Source organism: Callorhinus ursinus, unplaced genomic scaffold (genome assembly GCF_003265705.2).
Source record: "Callorhinus ursinus isolate GAN/ISIS: 27379988/994484 unplaced genomic scaffold, GSC_fseal_2.0 scaffold108, whole genome shotgun sequence".
NCBI classification, from domain to species: Eukaryota; Metazoa; Chordata; class Mammalia; order Carnivora; family Otariidae; genus Callorhinus; species Callorhinus ursinus.
Window position 1 is genome coordinate 238,381 of NW_027397170.1, and position 23,095 is coordinate 261,475.

At 54.5% G+C, this 23,095-nt stretch overlaps 1 protein-coding gene across 1 annotated transcript; it reads right to left on the bottom strand.

The window, feature by feature from the left end:
• Nucleotides 1-1,554: 1,554 nt before the first annotated feature.
• KRT19 (keratin 19) lies at nt 1,555-6,025 on the bottom strand. Its single transcript, XM_025861877.2, has 6 exons — nt 5,507-6,025; nt 3,144-3,226; nt 2,756-2,912; nt 2,288-2,449; nt 2,061-2,186; nt 1,555-1,930 (listed from the first exon to the last, which is right to left on the bottom strand). Exons 1-6 carry the CDS (start codon nt 5,933-5,935, stop codon nt 1,676-1,678), a joined length of 1,212 nt encoding a protein of 403 aa, XP_025717662.1. The 5' UTR covers nt 5,936-6,025; the 3' UTR covers nt 1,555-1,675.
• Nucleotides 6,026-23,095: the final 17,070 nt, after the last annotated feature.

Consider the following 23,095-nt stretch of genomic DNA (forward strand, 5'->3'; position numbering starts at 1 on the left):
CAGCCTGCACCTTTCAGCCAAGGGGAAGTGGGACTACTTATTTACCTTTAATTGGCCTCAGTTCTTGGCAGCTGAACTGTAAACCACAGGGGCAAGACCATACCTACACAAGGGCAGAGTTAGACCAGGAAGCTGGGACTTAACGTTCCTTTGCTGGCCTAGGACCAGCCTCTGGTAAGCCAGGTTGCGGGTCCGTACGGGAGGTCCAGGTCACCGCTGGGTCCCATTCCAGGCTCCGGGCCCAGGTATGAGCTGGTGGGCGTAAGGGGCTTTTGTGGGGCTGCCCAGGGATGGATGAATGTGTTAGTGCATGCACACACACTGACACCGACAGGTATACCCTCTTCAGCCTTTTGAGTGGGATGCCTGCCCCCATTACTCAGGCTCTGACCCCCAAAGCCCCAGGCTCTCCTTCAGTTAGGTGGAGAAATGTATCACAAGGAACTGCCCCAGGGGATTCTAGTCCCAGGCCCTCACACCGAGCAAGACTGACAGGTACTGAGAACCTGGCATAAGAAGCATCAATCCTGGGGCGCCTGGGTGGCTCGGTCATTAAGCGTCTGCCTTCAGCTCGGGTCATGGTCCCAGGGTCCTGGGATCAAGCCCCGCATCGGGCTCTCTGCTCCGCGGGAAGCCTGCTTCTCCCTCTCTCACTCCCCCTTTCTTCTGTTCCCTCTCTCGCTGTGTCTGTCTGTCAAATAAGTAAATAAAATCTTAAAAAAAAAAAAATAAGAAGCATCAATCCCAGGAGACTGGGGTACATACAGGGTGGCACCTACAGGAAACCTAGTTTCTGGTCCTGGCTCTGCCGTGAGGTCACTGTGTGACCTCGGACAAGTTACTCAACCTCTCTGAAACTGTTTCTTGCTCTATAAGATGCTACTCATACTACCTTTTAAGGTTGTTTGATCCTATGGTGCATACTATGTGCTCAAGTAAACATTAATTTCAGACACACAAATACACACCAACACTTGAAGGAGTAAAGTGGAGAGAAAACTAAATCTGAAAAAAAAAAAAAAAACCCACAGTTTCAAGTCCCACCTTTGCCATGTTAGAAGAGTTACATCTACAACAAACCACCTCACCTGTCTGACCCTTAGTTTACCCCTCGGTAAAAAGGGAGCAATGCGGGGCGCCTGGGTAGCTCAACAGCTTCTGATTCTTGGTTTCAGCTCAGGTCATGATCTCATGGGTCCTGGGATCTGGCCCTGCGTTGGGCTTCACGCTCAGCGGGGCGTCTGCTTGGGGATTCTCTCCCTCTGCCCCTCGCCCCACTCGTGCACGCTTGTTCTCGAGCTCTCCCTCTCTCTCACTTAAATAAATAAATAAATCTTTAAAAGAAAGGAGGGGGGAGCAATGCTTGTTTCACAAGCTTATTTTAAGGAACAGGTTAGACAAACTTAGAGTTCTGCAAACAGGAATTGGCCTACCAGTAGGAGTTGGTGAGCACCCTCTCTTCCCTCTCCTGGGACAGGGTGCAGTCTGATCCAAATAAAACCAAAACAGAACCATCTCTATGGGCCGAAAAAACAAACCCAACATCCTTCCTTGAGCCATAAAACTTTATTGGCAGGTCAAGGGGAAGAACCAGGGGTAGGGTCCCTCCCCTCCCATGGCCCTACCCAGGGGATCTCCTCTGCAGGAGTGCAGGAAACCCAGGAGGCTGCTGGACTCAGAGAGCCTTGGGGGTTGGCAGGTTGTTGTAGTGGGCATCCTGGCCCTCCAGCAGGCTGCGGTAGGTGGCGATCTCCTGCTCCAGCCGCGACTTGATGTTCATGAGCTGCTGGTACTCCTGGTTCTGCCGCTCAGTGTCGGCACGCACCTCGCTCAGCTGGGTTTCCATGCTGCTGATCAGAGCCTGGATCTGGGCCAGCTGGGCTCCAAAGCGGGCCTCTGTTTCCGCCAGTGTTCCTTCCAGGGCGGCTTTCTGAGGGCAGGGAGAGGGAAAGAGACTCAGTGGAGACTGGTTCCTGAGAGGGCAAAGGCACAGCCATGGCCCAGACTGCACAAGGCTGTGAGGGCACCAGTGTGTATCCCACAGGGCAGGGGGTACAGACCATGCTTAGCTGAGACTGCAGCTCGATCTCCAGACCCTGGAGGGTGCGCCGCAGGTCAGTGACTTCCGACTTGCTCATCTGCAGCTGCTCTGTGTGGCCAGCCACCTCCCGATTCAGCTCCTCGGTCTGCAAGAAGAGAGCAGGCAGAAGGAATAAGCAGTGAGGCAGACCTCTGCGTGAGGGCATGAAGCCACCTCTCCAAAGGACACCTGCTTCCCCCTACGTACCCGGCTGGTGAACCAGGCTTCAGCATCCTTTCGGTTCTTCTCAGCCATGACCTCATATTGGCTTCTCATGTCACTCAGGATCTTGGCAAGGTCGATGCCCGGAGCGGAATCCACCTCCACACTGACCTGGCCACCCACCTGGCCCCTCAGGGCACTGATTTCCTGGAAAGACACAGCAGAGATGGGCATGTCAGAGCCCAGAGCCTGCTGGGCCTGGGCCAGGTCACTCCCTCACCCCCCAGATGGGAAAGGGGCTGGTTCAGGTGCAGACCTCGGAGCCAGCACCGAGAGATAGACCAGGTGGCCACCATCCCCTGCTGGAGCCCTGGGAGCCCCGCTCCACACCCAGGGCCATATCAAGGGTACAGCAAGTGTGACCACGGTCAAGAGGATACAGGAGGATAAAAAAGTGTCCTTAGCCCTGGGAAGTTGGGGTGGGATGGACAGAAGGCCCAGCCTGAAACCCACCTCCTCGTGGTTCTTCTTCAGGTAGGCCAGTTCCTCCTTCAGGCCCTCGATCTGCATCTCCAGGTCGGTCCTGGCCAGAGTCAGCTCGTCCAGCACCCGGCGCAGGCCGTTGATGTCGGCCTCCACGCTCATGCGGAGGGCCCGCTCCGTCTCAAACCTTTCAGAGGAAATAGGTGTAGTCAGACCAGAATTTCCTCTGAACCCCTGAAGACTTCCCCCATCTCCCCCAGGGTTCAGGAGTCCATGAGAGGGTTGCTTCAGGCCAGCTGGGGTAAGTGAGGACAGAGTCTAGTCCCCCTCATTGCACGGAGCCCCCCCAAAGGGTCTGGGATTGCCTCTCCTTCTCTGTCCTGGCTTCTGCAGCCCCCCGAGGCAAACACATACTCACTTGGTTCGGAAGTCATCTGCAGCCAGACGGGCATTGTCGATCTGCAGGACAATCTTGGAGTTCTCGATGGTGGCACCAAGAATCTGGAAGATAAGAGGCCGGAAGTTGGCACCAGTTTAGTATACTGGCACTGCCCACCCCCTTTCTTCCTAGAAGAGAGGAGAGCAAATGAGTATGCCTCTACCCACTAGAGACCAAAGCCCCAGCCATGTCTCAGCTGTCCATTGGGCTGCTCTCTGGGAGGTCTTAGAATCAGTCCATGCCCAGGAGCTGGAGCAGGAGAAACCATTGTCAGGGACGCTGAGCCAGGGGGTAGGGCATGGGTGTGGGAGGGCATGGAGGTAAGTCTGGGAGGAAAGTGTCTGAGACCTGTACCCAGGGAAACTCTAAATGGTCTTAGGGGAGGCAGACCCTAGTGATCTGCAAACCAGATGCCGTGTTGGAGTACTTTTGTCTGTAGCCCCATTCAAAGCACATTCGGCCTCAGGAAAGGGAATTCCCATTTGTTGAGCATCAATTATGTGACAAGCACTTTGCACCTCATCTTTCATGCCAGGTCAGTGGGTATGCCTATTTTATAGAGGCGGGAAATGAAGCTCAGGATTTCTTGTCCAAGTTCACCCCCATCTGAGGTCCCTCTGCTGTGACGGCCATATTCACACCATTGTTTAGGTAGTTGGGTTTATGTTTTTCAAAGAGCAAGTCATGACTCATTAGTCATTGTACTGGGAGATAATTTGCATAGGTTTTTTTTTAAGATTTTATTTTTATTTATTTGACACAGAGAGACACAGCAAGAGAGGGAACACAAGCAGGGGGAGTGGGAGAGGGAGAAGCAGGGTCCCAGCTGAGCAGGGAGCCCGATGCGAGACTCGATCCCAGGACTCTGGGATCATGACCTGAGCCGAAGGCAGACACTTAACCTACTGAGCCACCCAGGCGCCCCTGCATAGTTTCTTAATGAACCTGAACAGAATATAAAATATGAGAAGAGATCACCCACAGTACGGTAAGAATTATTTCAAGAAAGTTTTGCTGGGGCGCCTGGATGGCTCAGTTGGTTAAACAGCTGACTCAATTTTTTTGCTCAGGTCACAATCTCAGGGTCCTGGGATGGAGCCCTGCACAGGTCTTCACACTCAGCGGGAGTCTGCTTGAGGATTGATTCTCTCTCTCTCCCTCTCCCTCTCTCCCTCCCCTGACCCTGCTCTCTTGCTCGCTCTCTCTCTCTCTCTCAAATAAATAAATCTTTAAATAAATAAATAAAGTTTTGCTTCCGTTTTGGGTGTGTATATAACAGAAAGAGAATGGGTGAAGGTACATGGTAAAATGTATTTCTTATTGTTAGGTTACAATTTTTTTAAAGTGTGTAAGCAGTATTCTACTTTGTTGTTTACAACTCTAGCTGTCCCTCCTTGTCCACAGGTCTGGTCTTTCTGCTCTATGCCCCTGGCACCCAGTACCATGCGGGCCACATGGCAGGCACGGGGCCACGTAGTGGGGAGCGGCGTGTTTGGAGCCCCAGCAGGTGGGATCGTTAAAGGTCCCACTGGCTTCTGATAACATTTCTTCCCGGCAGAACTCCCAGCTTTTCCCTGAGGGTGGAGACCAAGCCCCACCCTGCATGCCCTTAGGGGCTCCCTGTTAGACTTATGGCTCAAGCACCCCCAACCCCAGGACTCTCCACCCACAGAGAACTATTGCCGAAAAGTTCGGGGGGGGGGGGCGGTCCCCCGCGTGTATGTCCTGCCTTTACCAGGTCCTTAGGCCATTAGCCTATGTCCCTTCTCATTCTTCCTATAAGTTCCTAAGTACGGTGTGGCCCCCCGCCCTGGGCGGGGCAGGAGGGGTTTCAGCCTGAGCGTGATGGAAACCAGACCTGCCCCACCAGAGAAAAGGAATGCGGAGGGGCCCATGCCGGGGGCAGCGGAGGGTAGGTTTGGCGCGGGGTGGACTGCATTCCTCTCAGGCCAAATTCTTGCTTGTCTCCGGGCTGCCACCGCGGCCCCGGACCAAGACCTCTGGGCAGCTCACAGCCTCGTCCTATCTCCTCCCACTCCTTCGGAGCCCCCCTCCCAGACCTCCCCGCCCACCAGCCCCGCCCCCGCCGCCTCTGCACACCCCACCCACTAACCCGCCCCCTTCCCGATACCAGGACATCCACTTCCTGCCCCACCGCCCTGCCCCTCCTTACCTGCCCCCGGCTCTCTGCCCCACCCTGCGGCCCTCCCACGTCCTAACGGGCTAGCTCCCGCCCCGCCGGTGGTGGCTCGGGTGGCTGCCGTCCCTCCCCCGGCCTCGCCCGGCCCGCGGGGCTGGGTTTGCGCGGCAGGTGCACCTCCCGCAAATGGGCCGCCGCCCACCTTGTCCCGCAGCTCCTCGATGGTCTTGAAGAAGTGGCTGTAGTCGCGGGCGGGCCCGGGCCCCTGCTTCTGGTACCAGCCGCGGATCTTCACCTCCAGGTCGCCGTTGGCCTCCTCCAGGGCGCGCACCTTGTCCAGGTAGGAGGCCAGGCGGTCGTTGAGGTTCTGCATGGTGAGCTTCTCATTGCCCGCCAGCAGCCCGTCGGACCCGGCCAGGCCGCCGGCAAAGCTGCCGCCGTAGCCCCCGCCGTAGCCGCCGGAGGACGAGGACACGAAGCGCGCGGAGGACACAGACACGCCGCGGCCGCCCGAGCCCCCGTGGATGCTGGGCGCGCGGAAGGCACCTCCCGCCCCGAGGCGCAGGGAGCCGCCGCCCGGGCCCCCGAAGGACGAGGTGGCGGACGGTTGACGATAGCTGTAGGAAGTCATGGCGAAGGAGGACTCGGACGACACTGGTCAGAGGAGCAGCGGTGGGCGAGAGGAGTGGCGAGAGCCTCACCTGGAGCCTTTTATGCCCGGGGCGGGCGGGGGAGGAGGAGGGAGAAGGGGAGAGGTGGGAGGGGATGGGGCGGATATCCGAGCCCCGAGGAACTTGCAGGCTCCTGGGTGCAAACACGGGCACTGTCCCCATTGGTCAGTTCCTGGTGGCTCTCCCTTCAGCTCTTCCTTGCTGCGGCCGCGCGGGGAACTGCCCCACCCCAGCCCACTCCGGAGTCCCGGAGCGCCGACTGCATACCTCCTCACCTCCTAGCACACTCCTTCCTTTCTTCACCCCCATCACACACACAGACACCCTCATTCACATTCTGACCCTCCCCCGTGAAGCTGTTAAGATTAACCCAGGCTTGAAACCCCCCAGGAATTCAGCCGTCCTGGGAGTAGACTCCTACACCCTGTCCTCCCTTCAACCCCCCATCCCCTCTGGGATTATGTTCTGAAGCCCCTTCCTGGGAGTCAGAGCTAAACACTTCCCTCCAATACATTCAGGAGATTCCTACACCCCACTTGGAGTTACAGCCTCTCAGAGCCTGCCCCTTGGGGATCACCCACACCCTGACTTCCTCTCAGTCCCCCAGAGGAGGGTGATCTGGCCACTGGCCTCCTGAGACAAAGCTGCCCTGCCCTGCTGGAGCCGTACAAAGCCCTGGGGTGACCATAGGCTCCTGAGAACAGCTGCAGGGAGGCTTCTGCAGGCTTCTGCGGCTGGACTGTAAAAGACTTGCAGGCAACCCCAGGCTCAAGCCTGACCCCACCTGGGGCAGGCCCCCACTGGGGGCCTCTTACCGCCCACCCCCTCCAGGACAACCCCAACCTCCAGCCCCCAAATCATGCATTCATTCAACACAGATTTGCTGAAATTATGATGGGGAATCTGAGCCTGAAGGAGGCAAATAACTTGCCCATGAGACATTTAGCACCTGCCACCCAGAGACAAAAATGGGATGGGATCCCTCCCTCCTTGTGAGCATCTGGAAGGAGGGTGTCAGACTGAATCCTGGAGCCTGACAGGGTCCTGTCTTAGTACCTGGATCAATGAGTGGACTGCTAGGCCCTGCAGGGTGCTCTCCGACAAAGTGAAGAGCTTCAATAATAGGAAGGAGCCCCCCTCTCTACACACAGCCCGCAGCCTTGCTCTTCACCCTGCTCAACAAGTCCACCCACGCTTTTTTTTTTTTTTTGCACTTGGGAGGGCCAGGCCCCCTGCCAGACACTGCCTGTGCCTCACCCCAGTTCCTGTCCCCAAGGACCTCACCCCTCCCCAGAACTGTCCCCATGGTTCCTTAGGTCAGAGCAGTCACCCAGTCGCAAGACAGAGGCCCTAAGCCCTTTTGAGACGGTGTTAGGGAGGTGGGGCAGCAACAGGCCTCAGTTTCCCCCAGTGAAATCTCAGCCCTCCTTTCTGCACATCATCACCTGGGTCACCTGTAGCTAAAGGAAGACTTGTCCCAGCCTCTGACACCAGTCCCCAATAAACTGCCTTCCAGCTACCCACTTACCCAGGAGCGGGGGGGCAGGGGGGGCAGGAAACCGCCTACATACCCCATAACCCACCAGGAGCAGCCCTGAGCCACTCAGGAAGGCCAGCCTGAGGCTGTTTAAACTAGTGAACCAGACCTGCAAGTGGACCCGAGGTGCCCAAAAGGGAAAGGAGGCGGGCATGACCCAAGGCAGGCCATGAAAGCAGGGTGCGGCTGGGCTTTCACAAAGGTTGTAGCCGCCAGGGCTGGTCTGGGGTGAGTCACTCTTTATTTGACCCTGAGAAGGAGGCCTGCTCCTTCTGTGCCGGATAGTTGCTACGCACACCACCACGCCCCCGCTGGAGACTCTGGTTTTCTGGCCTGACAGGAGGCTTTGGGAAGGGACTTTGTGTTAGGAAACAAAATAATAGAACCAACAATCCCCCCCCCAGATATTAAGGGGTTGTGAGCTCCTGAACTCCAGAGGACCTTGGGGTCCCAGTGCACACCCCAGGGCCACGGTCCTAAGAACACCTAACTGAGGGTGGTACAGCTTACAGTCTTTGGGGGCCTCACTGGGTCCTCTTGGCGGCCCAGCCCGTTTCACACAGGACAATACAGAGGCTCCGAGGGGAGCAATGACCGGCCGGGTCCCCATCCAGGGGTGTCAGAGTCTGGCTTCCAGCCTCTCAACCTTCAGCCCCGTGGCCTGGGTTCTTGCGTGTGACAGAGGCTGTGCTTTCCCTTCCGAGGAGGTCCCAGCTCCAGAACAACTCCTTTGGGTCCCGTTTCCAAAATCTTATACCAACTCCAGGAGCAGTAAACCCCAGACTGAAATGCAGGTGAAGTCAGGAAGAATCCCCCACTCCCACTCTCTGGCCACAACAGTGCCCAGCACCTTCCACCATGAGCTATGTGGCCTCTGACCAGTCCTCTGGTACATCAAGAACTCAGGAGAGCAGTCGGTACAGGCTGCCCTCCCCAGAGATGGAACTGAGGGGTCATGAAATGACTGCCCACAACCAGGAGTCTCGGATCCGCTCCTGGCTGCTTGAGGGCAAAACCTGACCGGAGGAGCTCCCTTCCCAAGCTCTGGTCCCCGAGCTGGGGTTCTGTCATCTCCAGGGGATGTACACACAGGGTGAGGATTGGGAAGGGAATATTAAAGCATGAAGGGACCCCCACAGCAGATCCTGCCCAGCCGCCCCCAGCTCATGTCTGCAGAGCCCCAGCATCCTGAGATCCCTGCGGGAAAGGGGGGCTCTGTCCAATAAGATCAGAAACACTGCTTGTTAGAGAGTTACAGTGCATGGTAGCCCAGGGTCTGATACCCTGAGTCATTTGTGAAATAGAGATTAAAATATTAATAATAGTAACAACCTGGTTCATGGGTTGTCTTGAGGGTTAAATGAGGTGGTGCTTGTAAGGGTACCTGACACATCGTGAGCACTCATAAAATGTTATTATATAATTGTGAAATAGTAATATCACAATATTTTACAATAATATTATATAATAAATACACATATTTGTTATATTATCATTATAAGTATTATTATATACATATAATAAGTATTCTTTAACTTGGTCCAACCAACATTTATCAACTACACTGGACCATGGAATCTTTTGTCAGGTAATTAATTATTATTAATAATCCATATGTCACAAGAAAAGCTGATCCACTCCAAAGATCAGCTGAGGCTCAAAGAGATTAATAATTTGACCAAGGTCACACAAGTAAGTAATGGACCCAGGATTCAAGCCCAGATTTTTTTTTTTTAATCTTTAAGATTTTATGTATGTATTTGTCAGACAGAGAGAGGGAGAGAGCACAAGCAGGAGGAGAGGCAGGCAGAAGGAGAAGCAGGCTCCTCACCGAGCAAGGAGCCCGATGTGGGACTCGATCCCAGGACCCTGGGATCATGACCTGAGCCGAAGGCAGACGCTTAACCGACTGAGCCACGCTGGCGCCCCCCAAGCCCTGATCTTTAACGCCCTAAAGCCACAGCACCAACCAGGAATGCTGTGTTCCTCTCACAGGGTGGAGGTCAGGGTACCTTCCTCCACTGGCCTCATCAAGCTGGGAAAGGCATAGGGTCACCTGTTAAGATCCTAACTTGTCCCCCCTGCTCCAATACATGATTATTTATTTGGTCAGTTGGTAGATCATTCAAGCAAAGCTCTAAGTTCAGCCACTGCAGAGGAGGTAGACTCGTGCACATGAACAGAACAGAATTCATAAGCTGGAGGAAAGAAAGATAAAAGTGTGGAGATTTCATGAACTTGCTTATTGTATAAATTGGTAACCCTTCCCTAGACACCATCCCCTTCCCCAGGGCCCTTCATCAAGGATGCTAAAGATACTTTCTAACCTGTGCCTCCATTCATCGACCCTGTATCTGTCCCTGTCCCCTATCTACCGGGCATAGTACTAGGTGCTGAGATACAGAAGGATATACAAGTTTGTTTGTTTTTTTTTAAGATTTTATTTATTTATTTGACAGAGAGAGAGACAGCGAGAGCAGGAACACAAGCAGGGGGAGTGGGAGAGGGAGAAGCAGGCTTCCCGCGGAGCAGGGAGCCCGATGTGGGACTCGATCCCAGGACCCCGGGATCATGACCTGAGCCGAAGGCAGATGCTTAACGACTGAGCCACCCAGGCGGCCAGGATATACAAGTTTTTGCTGCCTCTAAAAAACTTAACAATCCGGCAGGGGATTATAGAGATGTATTAGTTTTGATGAAATGTGTTAGATTGAATACTCACATTAATTTCCACTCCTTCCTAAAACCCTGCTAAGCTGACAGTTAAGGAATACTGGAGAGAATAAAACAACAGGCAAGAGAAGATGATTAACTCCGACAAAAAAATTGAAAGCCCAAAAATGGTAATACTGGAGGAAGCTGAGACCAGGGCTTGGGAGCACAGGGGTAACATAAACAGAATGAGTAATGTCAATATACAGTGACACAAAAATCCCTAAAGAATGAGGTCTTAGATAAAAGTGGCAAGAGGGCAATACATATGATAAATTAATGCTGACATTAATGTGCATGTGATTGTGCACGTAAGCACATATGTGTGTATGATTGTGCACATGAGCACATACGATGTGCATGTAATTATGCACATAAGCACACATGATGTGCATGATTGTGCACGTGAGCACATACGATGTGCATGTGGTTATGCACATGAGCACATAGAATGTACATATGATTGTGCACGTGAGCACATACGATGTGCTTATGCACATGAGTACATATGATGTAGATATGACTATGCACATAAGCACATAGACATGAGAGGAGATGCACCAGCCTGAAGACAAGGGTTTCCTCTGAGAGAAACCAAGTGAAGGCTCATAGTCAAGGGGAGGCTTGTAGTCGAGGGGAACCCACACTTATCTCTGCTGTTCTAATTTTTACAAGGATGTGTTTACATAGAACCTGTTTCATGTTATGTATTGAAAGGTAGTATTTTCTTAAACACTCTATGATGGACATTGAGAACCAACTGCATCTGATATAATAATACCCCTTCCTCTCCATCGTTGTGCCACTGGCATCCTGGTCTCACTCATATACTAGAGAGGAAGCTTTGGAAAGGGGAGCAGCAGATGTGGGGAAAAGAGCCCCCAAAGAGTTTTCTAGGCTCCTGCCTCCACCCCTGGGTCCCTTGCACTGGTTTTCCCTCTTCATGAAGCAAGAGGGTAGAAGGGAAGAGATGGCAGAACTTTGCAGGAGGAACTTGGAAAGAGTCTGGGTGCAGGAGGGCTCCTCCAGGCCTGATGACGTGGAATGGGGGGGATGCGGTGAGGAGACCCGTGCACTGGCTCCCCAAGCACCAGAAGTTTTAGGAACATCCAGAGTCGGCCCACCAGCAGGGACACGGGTAGCGCACGTGGACCATGAAGGGGGCGGGTGGCTGGAGCTGGAGGGAAGCAGAGTATACCCCACACGAGCCTACAGCCAGCAGGAACCTTGTCAGCACACGGGGGCCACTCCTCCGGGGACTTTCTGAAATAACTGGAGGATTTCTAGAGGTGCTGGAGTGAGTAGCAACTATGAGGGCCACCTTTCTAGAACTATTGAGCCAGTAGGCATTTAGGCCTCAAACAGATCAGTAGAATCAAGTGTGTAGGTGCTGGGAATTGGGTCTGCACAGGAGCAAAGTGGGGGGCAAAGGGAAAGAGCCTTCATTTCTGCCTGGGAGCATGGACAGATGTTTCATAGAGGGTGTGACCCTTGAGCAAGAGGCTAAAAGACTAGTAGGTGTTTATCAGACAGAGGGGCAAGGGGACAGGGGCCTGGAAAAGTAGCATCACTGGGGCCAGCTTGGGGAACCCCTGGTAATTCGGTCTGGTTGGGGTCCGTGGGGGGATGGGCAGGGATCAGGGAAGGGATGGGAGAGGGGGCTGTAAGCTCAGCCAAGGAGTTGGACTTCATCCGGAAGACAATGGGAAGTTATTTTAACCAGAGATGTGATGTGGCCACACCTATTCTTTAAAAGTTGCTGTGGGTTCCACGTGGTGAGGGAGGCGGGTGGGACAAGGTCGGTAGGCGTGGTCTGGGGTAGGGAGACCAGTTTAGGGTCTGCTGATACAGTCCGAGTTACAGATAAAGAGAGCCTGGGTTAAGTCCTAGCAGGGAGCATGGGTTGGAAAAGGACAGAGACAAGAAATACTGGCCATGCTGTGAGGAGCTCAAGACCTTGCTCCGGCCAGGTGCGTGGCGTCACAGGGACCCAAGGCCAGCAGCCCAGATCCAGCTGCTTCTGTGGCAGCTCATCTCGGTCACTTTCCCCTGGTGGGAACCCAGGAAAGGTGGGGCAGGGCCGGCCGGGTCAGGATGGCCCCTGGTGTTCCTCTTCAAGCCCCAGGGGAGGAAAAACCAGCCTGACAGGAACCAGAGCCAATCCTGGGGGAGGGGAAGAAGCTCGGAGTCCTAGGGAACTGCCCCTTGTCCGGGCAGTGGGGGAAGGGAGAGGGTCAGCTTCCCCCCAGGTGCCACATTCCACACTCTGGGAAGACCCGGGTGTCTCTCCCTCCCACCCTACCCCTCCCGAGAGGGGCTCGGTGTACTCGACCGGCTCCGGCTTCTCTGCACACAAAGAGGGGTGCCTCTCTCTGCCTCTGCCCTGGCCCCAGGCTCTCAGGGCCCCCTTTGGAGCCCCGTGCCAAGCCTCAGCCCATCCCACCTGCGCTGGGACACGGGGAGGGCCAGACGCAGGACAGACAGACAGAAAGAAGAATGTCTAGGGTCTGCCCTGATTCCATCTGGATGGTCCTGGGCTCCCTTTCCAGCCAGCTAACTTCCTTCCCACCAGGGAAGCAGCGCTGCCTCCCTTGGGGACAAAGACTCTAGGCTTGGGGCTCTTTCCATTTCAAAACTCATCTGATCCTGTGAATCCCTAGGTGAGCTCTACAGAGCCCATACTACCCTCACCCCCACAAGGCTCCAGTCCAGCAACCGAAATGGTCGTCTGCAAAATCAGATGTGGCTCCGGGACACTGTCTACCTCAGCAGTTTCACTGAGCACCTACTGTGTACCAGAGGCGACATCCCTGCCCTCCAGGAAGGACCAGGACCTTCCTCAGGCCTGGAGAATCCTCCCTCCTCGCCTGCCTCCTCCCTTTCCCTAGATGTCAGGAGCTCCAGCTCCTCTTTCAAGCCCAGAGCTCAGCTTGGGCATCACCTCCCCTGGCACGTCCTCCCTGATGCACTCAGGCTGGGCCAGTTTTTCCCACTATTGCCCCCACCCCCAACAACCCCCTGGGCTCTCCACATTAGATGCACAGCCCTGTCTCCCTGTTGGAGCTTCCCCACTGCATCTGGCCCCAGGGCTGACTCCCTAGTGAATGATTAATGAGTATTTGCTGGGAAGGAGGACAGGAAGAAGCCCTTTTTTCATTCAACCAATAATTACAGACCACCCTCTATGTGCCAGGCACCTTTTGGATTCTGGGCTTCAGGAACAAAATGGTCAAAAACTCCCTGCCCTCCTGAGATTTCAATCTGGGCGAGGCAAACACACAGTAATTCTAGCAGGGAGTTGTGCCTGGGGAGGAGCTAATCATCGGGGAAGGGGTGAAGAGCCACTAGTGGAGAGAGGCCATCGAGGGAGGGCTGGGAACAGAGGAGGTAGCACACGGACAGAGAGACCTCAATGAAGCAAAGGAGCCTTCTGGCGCCTGGGGGAGCCAGGCCAAGGGCAAGGCAGAGGCAAGCTCCCCGAGGAAGAATGAGCCAGGTGTGTCCCAGGAACACCAGGCACCCCCTGGCTGGGAGGGGTAGGCCAGGGGAAGGGCGTGCAGGAGAGGAGGCCAGGCCAGAGCACAGCACAAGGAGGGGCTGCAGTCCTGTTCTCAAGGGCTGGGCTTTTTTCTGAGAGCTTTGGTCAGAGCAGCTCTGGGAGCCCCGGGGCTCCTCTGGAGCTAGATGGGGGCCAGGGTGGAAGCTGGAAATCTGATAAGAGGCTCTTATAAAGTTAGAGATGCTGAGAGCTCATTCTGGGGCCCTGTGGGAGGGCCTGTGAGTGAGAAGTGGCCTGGGGGCGTTCTGAAAGCAGAGACTTCTGAACAGGGGGAGCTGGTGGATTCACCTGGAGCAGAGGGAAGAAGCATCCAGGTGACTCCTAGCTTGAGGCCTGAGCTTGGCATTTGCATTGCCGTCAGAGGACTGGTCGGGCGGGGGCCATGGTTTACCTGATCCGCCTCCAGATAGACAGTGGTCACCCCAGGGTCATCCCCAGATCTGGATCATCAAGCAGCCTTCTGTTCTCATTGGGTTCTGCTCACCAAGCACTCACTGTGCCCACGCCTGGCAGCGCTGACACCCACTGACGGCGGGGGGAGGACAAAGGCTGTGCCCACCCAGGCCCTGCCCTCACAAGCCCATAGATGGGGGAGGGGGGAGGCAGGTGACTTCTGACCTGTGGCTTTCTAAATTTTCAGCAAAGCTACACTGAACGGGTATCCCTTCTATAATCGGGGGTGAGGGGCGTTTATATATTTTCAATTCTGACTTGCCCCAGGTTCCACTGGCTTCAAGCTGGGAAGTAGGGCCGGGCAGGCTTGGGGTGGAGAGGGTCAGGTTAGCTGAGTTTCTGGAAAAGTTGCTTCTTCGACAGAGAGGAAGATAGGCAGAGAGGGAGAGGGGCATTCTTGAGAGCAGAGGCAATTCAGAGCTGCTCTAGAGACAGAATGCTGAGCACCCCCTCTCCTGGCCCCTCCGGGCTCCTCCTGGGTCCAGCCGGGCTGCAGGGTAAACATTCAATAGCAGATACGGCAAAGAATCCCATAACAAGGTAGGCTGCCGGAAGCTGGGGACGCCAGGAGTGCCCAGGTCTGGGTCTCATGGGTGAGATGCCCTTTACCCAGAGAAAGAACAGCTGGGGCCCCACCCTCTGCCAGGGGCCTGGTATCAATGGACAGTTGATTGGGAGAGAAAGGGACTATACATCCCAGCCAAGACACACACACACACACACACACACACACACACACACACACACACACACACACGGCCTCACCGGAGGACAAAACTTCACTGGCTCCTGTGGGCACCTCACGGCTAGTGCATGCAGGACCTCTCAGGCCCAGGCCTCACCAAGGTGCCTGAGCACCAGCCTGAGGCCTCCCACCCGGCCAACACCACAGGGGCAAAGGGGAAGCAGCTAGGAAGCCCTCCAGTCCTACCAGAGCCCCAGCCCCCCTCCAGCGGAATGTGCTGGAGTTGGGGAGGGGCTACTTCCTCCGCAGGCCTGGGATTAGGGCAGGGGCCTGTGGAGACCAGAACATGCAGCAAAGACATCAGTCCGAGCTCAGCAGACGCACAGCTAGGGCCCCTGGCACACAGAAACCAAACAAACGCCTTCACACGGAGAGATCGGTATCTGCGGTTTCTGAAGGAAGGGTTTGAGCTCAGGAAGGGGAGGGGGGGAGGTTTCAGGAACCCAGAACTTGCCAGTTTTGCCAGGCCTGTTTTCCTTTGTCCTTACCCTCCTCCTGACCACGAAGAAACATTAAGCATCTACGAGGAGCCTAGCGAGATGAATCAGACGAACTCCTACCCTTGTAGGTCGTGAAGGTAGAAACCTCCACACCCAGAGGTTTTCACGCGTGGCCTGCAGAGCCCTCAGCGCGGCGGCTGACCGCCCACACTCACACACACGTGCAGTCACTCAGACACGCATGCTCGCACACACACCGCACACCCTCCCATACCCTCCACACTCACAGTTGCGTGTTCACATGCTCACACGTACACTCACATACTTACTCATACCCCCACATGCTCACACACACGTGAGCACGCACTCGCCCAGAGCCGCTCCGCCCTCATTGGTGTTACCCACCACTGCTTCCGGTAGGATCTTTGCTTAAGCAGAACGTCCTCCTCTTTTAAAAAGCTCAGGAACTGGCCCTTTAGCCCAACTCCATCCATCTGTAGATCAAAAACTGAGACAGGGGCAGATGCTCCACCTGCCCCAGGGCACACAGCCGGTTTCCTGCTGAACGGAGCCCCATAGGCAGGTGTCCTGGATCCAGGCTGTCGGCCCCTAGGGGAAGATCTGTGCTTACAGGAGAGTAAGGTAAACACCACAGGCTCCTGACAAGAGCAGGTGGCAGGCCAGGGTCAGAGGAAGGACGCAAATCAGAGAACTGCTGGAGCTCAGGGAAGGACAGCACCCGCAGTGAGGCCTGGGGTGAGCAGGAAGGGCCTCCTGGAGGAGGAGGGCTCTGAGCAGAGCCCAGGGTGAACCACCACAAGCAGTGAAGGGAGTGAGGATACAGAGGTGGCCGATGGGTGGAAAGTCCCAGGAGCAAAGGATCTTGAAAAAACAGTCCGTATCTACTGAGTCCTTACTATAGGCCTGACTCCCTAAGTGCATGACATGCACTGACTTGTTTAAATCATCAAAGCTCCTATGCTGTAGACACTGTGGCCAATAGCAACCTCCCCTTTTCACTGACTAGGAAACTGAGGGCAACCGGCTTAAGCTTAAAGTTTGGTAAGTGGCAGAGCTGAGACTTTAACCCAGGAGGTCTGGCCCTGTGCCTCATGGTCTAACCTCCGCGCCAAAGAAGGATCAGGGCAGTAGAGGCTGCCAAGCTGGCCAGATTCAGACAAGGAAGGGCCTTGCAGACCAGGCCACTGGATTTCTTTTTTTTTTTTTCCCCCTGCAGAAGCAACAATGGCTTTTGAGTCAAAAGGTGACCCACGCAAAGTGGCAGATGAGTCAGACAGCCCGGCTGTAGGATGCCCTGAAGCTGGGAGCACAGGGCTATCGTCCCAGCTGGACATCCCAACAACCCATTCATTCCTTCCTTCTGCCACCCCCCCTAATCCAAGCCTTATCACCTCAAGACCTAACAACAGCGGCGCCTCCCTCGGAGCTGATCTCCAGTGCCTCTCCCAGGAGCAGGCTCGTCCATCTCCAGCCAGCTTCGATCAAGTCACTCGGCCCACGAACTTGCAGTGGCCACCTGCTCACAGCAGTGACTCCCCTGCATCCTTAGACCCCCTGCATCAGCATCACACGAGGAGCTTATTTAAAATGCTGATGCCTGGGTGTCCCCCCGCCCCGGGTTACTGAATCAAATCTCTGGGGGTAAGCCTACATTTTTAATAAGTCCACATCCTCTCCATGCTCATGGTTCTGAGGCTCACTGCAGCTTGAGGATCACTGGCGTCAGAATGAGATTCATCAAACCCCCGCGTTGGAACGATGCAGGAGGTGTGGGAGAGACGCAAAGATAAATCAGCCTCAAGAGCCTAGCTGTGGCCAGCTTACCTGCCAGCACGGGAAGGCTCTGCATAGCCAAAACCCAGGGTGGGAAGTAAGAGATCCAATTCCAGGCCCAGCTTTGCTGCTTTCTATCTGTGTGACCTCGGGCTCAGGTGAACAAAGCCTCACCTTGTCCAGCTGCCAAACTGTCAAGAACCGTAATGGTCTGAGATTTACTCTTTTTGGCAAGATAACAAGTTAGCCTGCCACAGTTTTATGGATGCTGGCAGACCAGAGAGTCCTGGGTCAGAGACAAAGGACATGATTATTCAAGGCACAGCAAGCAGTTGAAGTTTCAGGTTTGCACTGATTCCTCTCACCCTGTCCATCAAAGACCATGGGGTGATGCAAAGCTTGACCCAGCTGGGTGCTCCATATACAATGGGTTTTGAATCACAGCTGAGAAACCCTAAGCTTTGGGAAACCAAATCTTTTATAATGAGCAGCAAGCAAACCTGTGTGGTCTTCACTCCAACGGGAAGCATCATCATTATTATGCAGAACAGGAAAAAATAACCTGCCTCTGCTCAAGTGGGAGATGCTATTTCTACCCTCCAAGGCAGTTGACTTCCTAAAAAATCCTTGAAAAGACAGACCACATCGAAAGCCATTCAGCACCTCTGGTTGCAAGATGTGCAGAATACATGCAACAGATCCATGGATAATTGTCTCCCAACATAAATGGGAATTCATCTTGCATGGAGCTTATAAGCTGTAAACCAGATCACACAAGTGAAAGACACCCAGCATATGAGAGATAATTACAGAGGAGATAAGATAAGGAGGCGAGTAACCAGAGTCAAAGGTGGAAAGTGATAAGCAGGGAGCCTTTCACAACAGACCTTGTGGAAATGACAACAGGGAAAATATTTGCAACCTATATCGTGGGCCAAGGGCCAATATCCTTAACACATATAAAGAGTTCCTACAGATAATTGAATAATAGATCGATAACCCAGGAGGGAGAAAAAGAGCAAAGAATATAGGCAAACAGTTCCTAGAAAAGAATATGCAAATTGCATTTAGATATATGAAAATGTTCGGCCTCACAGTAAGAGAAATGCAAATTTAGACTATCATAAAATCTCTTTTTTTTAAGATTTTTTTTTTTAATTTATTTGCCAGAGAGAAAGAGAGAAGGAGAGTACAAGCAGGGGGAATGGCAGGCAGAGGGAGAAGCAGGCTCCCCGCTAAGCAAGGATCCCAATGCGGGATTCGATCCCAGAACCCTGAGATCATGACCTAAACCGAAGGCAGACACTCAACCATCTGAGCCACCCAGGGGCTCCATAAAAATCTCACTTTTTACAGGTGTCAAATTGGCAAGGATGAAAAGGGTTGATATCTTACTGTTTGTTGAGAACAACAGACTCCCACACGTTGTTGGTAGAGGTAAAATCAGGATAAACTGTACGAACAGTAATTGCCAATATCTATCAAGATTTTAATCTAATTCTTTGTCCTATCAACCTCTCTTACAGGTATTTTATCTTTCTGGTGTAGTTTTGCACACGTGCAAAATGACATCATGTACTAGGATATTCATTGCCGTGTTATTCGTAGTAGCAAAAGAGTGAAAACACCTAAATATCTATTATATGATGCCTTTGGTACAGTAGGATACTGTGCAACCTTCAGAAAGAATGTGTCCAGAGGACTGGTAGGAAAGAGCCATGTGCGTCATTGGCTACGCCTTATACCTGTGCTCCTGGGGAGAACATAGACACGACCAGGTTTGTAAATGCAGGGATATCCTTAGAAAGATGCACAAGAAAGTGACGCACAGGCTGCTGCTTGGAGCTGGAGCTGGAAGACTGGATTCACAGGCGGCCAGAAGACCATTTTGTTGTAGATCCTTTGTCCTTTTACAATTTTGTACTCTATTGGGCGTGTATTATCTCTTCCCCAAACTATGCATAAAATATACCTGTAAAAAAAAAAAACTTGAATGTTTGGATCTGCCAAGAAATTTGGAGGGGCTGGGATCCCAGGTCTGCACCTCGCATGGCCTCAAGCCTGCAGCCCCTCTGGATCTCGGTGGCTGCTGATGGCCTCCACTCAGAGCCATGCCCGGGGAAGCATCATTTACTCCTCCATTCGCTCATCTGGCCAGGCTTGTGCTCTGAGCCAGACCCGTGCAGGGTGCGGAACACAGAGATGAGAGACCCAGGCCCAGTGCCCGCCAGCTCCCCGATGGTGGCCGAGGGGAAGGTGGGTAGGAGACATACGTACAAACAACTACAAGGCAGAGGCTAACTGGCATCGTGTGGCAGATTAAGATTAATGAGTGACCACGTAGTGAGACAGGGACAAGCTTGGCCTTTGAAACAAGCCACACCTTGGTTTGGGAGCCACTCCTTAGCCCGGCCCAGTTACTGAATCTCCCCAAGCTTCAGTTCCCTCCACTATAAAATGAGGCCTGGGTTTAATTCATGGATCCACTATTTATTTTAAAGCCATGGCACTTACCTACCTGTCAGAGCCTCAGCTCCCTCATCTCCAAAGTGGAGCCGGTAAGATAAGTCTCAGAGGGTTTGTTGGGGAGAAATCAAAACCGTGTGTCAAGAACAGTGCCCGGGGGGACGCCTGGGTGGCTCCAACGGAAAGTCGGTTAAGCGGCTGTCTTCAGCTCAGGTCATGATCCCGGGGTTCTGAGATCGAGGCCCGCATTAGGATCCCTGCTCAGCGGGGAGCCTGCTTCTCCCTCTGCCTCTGCCTGCCGCTGGCCCTGCCTGTGCTCTCTCTCTCTCTGACAAATAAAATCTTAAAAAAAAAAAAAAAAAAAAAAAAAGAACAGTGCCCGGCACACAGTAAGCCTTCAAGAGTCGATAGCCCTTACCCCCAGCAGGAGGATTGAAGGTGATGTGTCCATCATCCTGGCACTGGACGGCCACTCACCAGGCACGGGCTATCATAAAAGATCCCGTGGAAGCCGCTCACTGCTTCCATGCTTGGTGGAGAGGAGGCAAGGGGGAGGCAGCCTTCCCAAGAGCTGAGGTTTTGAGGCTGAGTAGTGGGGAAGGGGATGGGGGCTCCTGGAATGGGCTGGGCCCAACCGGTGAGCAGATGAGGGAAGTTCAGGAGCAGGGAACCATTCAGGGTGGCTGGGGAGTCAAGCTGGAGGAAAGAATTGGAAGCTGGAGGCTGGCACAGACCACGGAGGGGAAACAAGCCCAGATCAGCCATTTGGAGGGTGAAGAGTGGAGGGGAGGGGAGGGGAGGGGAGGGGAGGAGAGGGTGGTACTGATTCTGAGGAAGTCTGCAGTGGGAGTCACATGGGTGGGAGGGGGCAGGGCTAAATGGAGGGCACCCCTGGGAAACAATTACAAGGGTATTCTGGCCACCATACCTGAAAAGAGCAGCTCTAAGTCCTGGAGGAACAGTCCTGCCCCAGCCCCACCATCCTTCAGGGGACCAGTCTGCCTCATTACCCCAGAGGCCAACTGGGTTCATTTAGACATGGAGTGGGCACTGGCCTTTCAGCTTCCCCAGGCTGTTCTCCCAAACCACACCTTCCTGCAACCACACACCAGGAGCTGGCTGGTGTTGCCTCCGTCCTCAGGCTCTGGCCTCTGCTCAGGAGGGGAGCATCCTTTCCCTCAGCCCTCACATGTCTAAGCCCCACCCCGCCTGCAGTGCCACCTGCGGTTGGCAGAATAATGACCCTCCAGAGATGCATGTCCCCAGAACACCCAAACACGCACCTTATGTGGCAAAAAGGGACTCTGTCGATGGGATGAAGTTAAGGGTCTTGCGATGGAGAGATTATCCTGGATTATCTGAGTGGGCTCAGTGTAATCGCCAGGGTCCTCATAAGAGGGAGGCAAGGTGGTCAAGGTCAGAGAGAGGAGATGGGACCATGGAAACAGGGCAGAACGATGCACTTTGAAGGAGGAAGGGGCCATGAGCCAAGGCACGTAGCAGCCTCTAAGAGCTGGAAAGGCAAGGAAACAGACTCTCCCCTAGAACCTCCGGAAGGAACACGGTTGTGCGGACACCTTGACTTTGGCCCATAAGACCCATTTCAGACTTCTGACCTCTACAATGATAAGACACCAAGTTGGTGTAGTTCTAAGCCACTGAGTTTGTGGCAACTTGTAACAGCAACAAAAGGAAGCTTCTTCCTTAAAGCCACTGTGATCCCCGGCCCCGCCCAGCCCAGCTCCCTCCCTCCTCCGGGCCTGTCCGGGTGCTTTGTCTCCCCTGGGACTGTCCTCTTCCCGCCTGGTGAGCTTAGTCGGCTCTTACTTCCTCTAGCCAGTGAGCAACTCGAGGGCAGGGTCTGGCTTATTCATCTTCTGTCCCCATCATCCTGATCATTCTCCTGGGTCCTTCCGGATCCATTCCCCGCCCTTCTGTGCCCTGCTCTGATGGAGGAAGGCTGATCAGCCAATGGGAGGCAGCTGCAGGTGGTGGGGGGTATCACTTAAGCGCCCTGGGCAGCCCTCCCCACCACCACCCTCACCAGCTACCATCACACCACCCCTTCACCTGTCCCTTCCGCCTCCCGCTGCTCATCCCACTCCCCTCCCCACCCTCCACGCCCCAGGTTTGGGCCCATCCCTGATCCCGTTCACACTTCCAAAACTTGTTCTTTCTCCGAAGTCCCTTCAGTCGATGCTGAGAGTCCACAGTATCCTGCAGACCCCCGACCAAGGCAGGTATGGCTAAAGTCTGCTGCAACGGGCCTGACGCCCGTGTGGACACTATCTCGGTCTGTCTGTCTTAGATGGGGACCCTCTGGGGGCTGGGAGAGACCCACAGAGCGTTCTCTTCCAGCCCCAGCCACAGGGGCAGGCAGAAACCTTAGCAAGGGTGGAGAGCTGGAGAGGGGCAGGGAGCCGGGGGAGGAAAGTGTCCTGAACCTCACGCTCAGCCAGGGACCCCACTCACCACACAGGCCCACCCTGAGAAGCCCCAAACCAGGTTTCTCCTCTGGCCCGCCCCGCTCCTGGGGTGCACCAGAAACTGGCAGTGTGGGGCAGGCACGGGGCCACACCCTCGGCTCCGGCTGCAGGCGGCCTCCCTGCCTGGGATTCTGGTGCCTGGTGCCGCCAGGCCTGGCCAGCCCCCGCACTCCTTCCCCTTCACTCTGCAGCATCTGGGCTGGTGAGTGACTCACCCAGCCTCCCTCACACCCTGCCCTGCCCCTGACCCCGGCAGACCTGGCCCCTCTCAGCTCCATCTCTGCACTAGCTCCAGTGATGTGAGCAATGCCTGCCGCACACTCTGCACCCCAGAGTCCAGAGCAGCGCACCCCGGCCTCGGGGAGGCACAGCAGGGCTCTGACATCCCCAGCCTGGATCCCTGGGAGAAGGCTACACAAGAGGACAGCGCCTGGCAGCCCCCACGTTTACAACACTGGCCGCCCTAGACCAGGTGCTTGGCTGTCTCTGTCCATCATGTCCATTTCTGACGGCCACCTCCCAAGGGAAATAATTACCACCCATTTTACAGATGAGAAGAGGAGGTACAGAAAGGTTGAGTGACTTGCCAAGACCCCCTGAGCAGGTAGTAGTGGAGGTGACTCCAAAGCCCCCTGCCTGCCGCAACACACCTACCTCCCCATTAACCCTGAGCCGAACTCACGGGAACCTGAGTGTGTAGGAAACGGGGCTGGATTTAGAGTCTGAAGCTCTGGTCCGAGGCCACGCTCTGCCTTTAGCAGCTGGCTGGACCCGGCCAATCCCTCGGCCTCTCTGAAACTGTTCACCATCCTAGTAACAGGGACAGGGATCCTGCCTGCCCACCTTCCTGAACATGGGGAAACTCAACAAGGAGAGGTAGCGTCTGGAAAGTGTAGTTTCGTGGAGGGCGTTGCGAGGCGGATTAGAG